Raw genomic sequence first — 2500 nt, forward strand, 5'->3', positions numbered from 1 at the left:
GCTGCTTGTATGGTGATGGGGCATGGTACACCGGTTCGGGAGCGTGGTACGTGGGTGCTGCGTACTTTGGGTACACGGGAGCCTTATCGGCCAGAGCCACCACGGCCACACACGCTACGAGGATCACCTGAAAAGCGACACAGAAATTTGGAGTCTGATAACAGCTCGGACAACCCTAGATATATAAAAGCAGTTTCATAACATAAGTTTCTTTTCAATAATCTTTTGAACTTTCGATTCTGAGATACTGGAGAAGGTAGAACTTGTGTACCTTCAGAGACATGGTTAATGTTTGATAGCAAGGCACTGTCTCGACCGTATATATAGTGGTCCACAACCTCTAATGGGTGGGTTCAGGGTCAGACGCTTACCCTAGTGAGGGGGGAAGGGGGAGGGGGAGGAGTCACCTCATTTGGGTATGCTATGACGCAATCCCTTATGGGCGGGTTAATCTCAACCACGTGTGTTCGAGCCAATTGAATGAACAGTTTTAGAGATATTGAATGTGAAAAGTAGTAGTAATGGGGAATGCTAAAAGATTTTACTATGTTGAATCAAGAGAAACAAACAAACAAACAATATAAACGAAGCAGGTATTAGGAAGAACGATACATTTCCAGTAATTTATTTTGCTTATCTGTTCCTTTCTGATGTATTGCTAATGAAACAACAACAAATAGCAGCAATGAAAATACATAGTAACGAGTGAAAATAGTAATTAAGATAAGTAGAGATGCAATGAATGAAAATAGTACTGACATTAACAATTGACGAAATGGGTAGAAGTGAGTAATAACGACATGAATTAAATAGAAACAAAGAAACTAACTAGTGATAGAATTAGAAAAAACAACAACAACAACAGGCTGCCCATAAAGAGGAGAAGAAAATAAGAGAAATACCTTGCCATCGACCATAGAGAAACGATTCATTGATGATAACTTTTCTCATTTCATTTCAAATTTTGAGTGCATCATTTCATTTCCCCCACATTAGAACACTTGCATTGGCTGATACTAGTTTATGGAGAAATTCACAATGAAATGATAAAAAGGCATGGTTAAAAAGACTGCACATACACCTAAACACTTTATATCATGGGAAGTTATATAGATTGCTTATTTATATATAAAGGTAACCATTTATGTCACGCACGTTCACACACTCACAAAATCACCACCAGATGCAATCCACTCAACATTTGAGATATACTGATAGATAACTAGATAGCTGAATAAATAGACAGTTAACTAATATACATACATACATACATATATATATATATATATATATATATATATATATATATATATACATACATACATACATATATATATATATATATATATATATATATATATATATATATATATATATATAACTGAATAAGTTGATAGCTAAATAAGGGAATCAATAAAACAGTTGCAATAAAGGTATCAAACGTAACAAGAAATAAAGTCATTTCTTCTTAACCTTGGATTGAACTGTCACTGTTAACAATTCAATAGAACTGTCTACATTTCTCTGACGTCTCAGTCACCTTTTACCTGTGTCCCTGGAGGCGATAGGTACAGGTAGAGGAAGGGGTGGGGTTGGGGGGTGGGGTGAAGGGAGTAGAGGAAAGTGAGTAGGGGTTGTGGGAGTGGGAGTGGGAGTGAGGAGGGGTTGAGGGTGGAAGGGGAAAGGTGGAAGTAGGGAGGAGAAGGAAGGGAAGGAGGAGGAGGAGGAGGAGGAAGAAGAGGAGGGGGTGGTGGTGGAGAAGCAGGAGGAGAGGTAGTAGAAGAAGATGGTTAAAAGGAAGAAGGAGGAGGAGGAGGGAAAACATCAGGAGAATGAAGAGAGAAGGTTTAGGGAAGAGAAGGAGAAGGAGAATAGGGAGGAAAAGTGAGGATGCGAGAGAAGAAAAGGAACATGAAAATGAATAGAAAGAGGAAGTGAAAAGGGAATGAAGCAGAAAAAAAGATAATTGAATAAAGATAGAGAGATAAGAAAATAGAAAATAGACGATTGATAAGGAGTAATTGAATAAAAGAGGAAGAAAGAAAGAGAAAAGCCACGTGTCGCTGTCACATGTTGCGGTTGCCAGTAAGTCAATAGATCACTGTCAATCAAATTAGGGTCATAGCTTGTAAACGATTATTTGATAGGATTTTCCAGTCTATAAAGTGAACAATATTTTGATTGGCACTTTTGTTATGGTGAAGGATTCAAGCTGCGTAGGTTCTTTTGGATATATTTTATTATAAAAGGAAATCTAAATAATATCACATATTCTTAGCCCATCTATGCAGTGTCAAGCAGAACTCATTGGTTATGCTTTGGCACATATGATGGATGGGTTGAGATAGAGGGAAAGTGTGTTGTGCTTGAGTGTGCACGCTTAGTACACGGGGTACTTCGGGGGAGCGTGGTAGGGAGCGGGCTTGTAGGTGGGCTTGTACTCGGGGTACTGAGCCTCGCCCTCGTAGGTGACCTCAGCTACGAGACCGTCGCCGTTGTC

At 39.1% G+C, this 2500-nt stretch overlaps 2 protein-coding genes across 2 annotated transcripts in view; both read right to left on the reverse strand.

Annotated features, from left to right (window-relative positions):
* Positions 1 to 311, reverse strand: part of LOC122248995 (uncharacterized) — an 896-nt gene extending 585 nt beyond the window's left edge. Inside the window, exons 1-2 of the mRNA XM_043009473.2 lie at positions 272 to 311; positions 1 to 127 (exon numbers count right to left, since the gene is read on the reverse strand). The exon at positions 1 to 127 is cut by the window's left edge and continues 14 nt beyond it. Of these exons, the coding sequence (XP_042865407.2) occupies positions 1 to 127; positions 272 to 283 (139 nt within the window). The 5' untranslated portion in view covers positions 284 to 311. The remainder of the gene's footprint in view (positions 128 to 271) is intronic.
* A 1910-nt stretch (positions 312 to 2221) lies between these two features.
* LOC147466635 (uncharacterized) overlaps positions 2222 to 2500 on the reverse strand; it is an 847-nt gene continuing 568 nt past the window's right edge. Inside the window, exon 3 of the mRNA XM_086534914.1 lies at positions 2222 to 2500. This exon is cut by the window's right edge and continues 150 nt beyond it. Within this exon, the coding sequence (XP_086391040.1) occupies positions 2381 to 2500 (120 nt within the window). The 3' untranslated portion in view covers positions 2222 to 2380.

This window comes from Penaeus japonicus, unplaced genomic scaffold (assembly GCF_977035675.1).
Source record: "Penaeus japonicus unplaced genomic scaffold, GWHDUDI00000001_assembly GWHDUDI00000042, whole genome shotgun sequence".
In the NCBI taxonomy this organism is placed as follows: domain Eukaryota; kingdom Metazoa; phylum Arthropoda; class Malacostraca; order Decapoda; family Penaeidae; genus Penaeus; species Penaeus japonicus.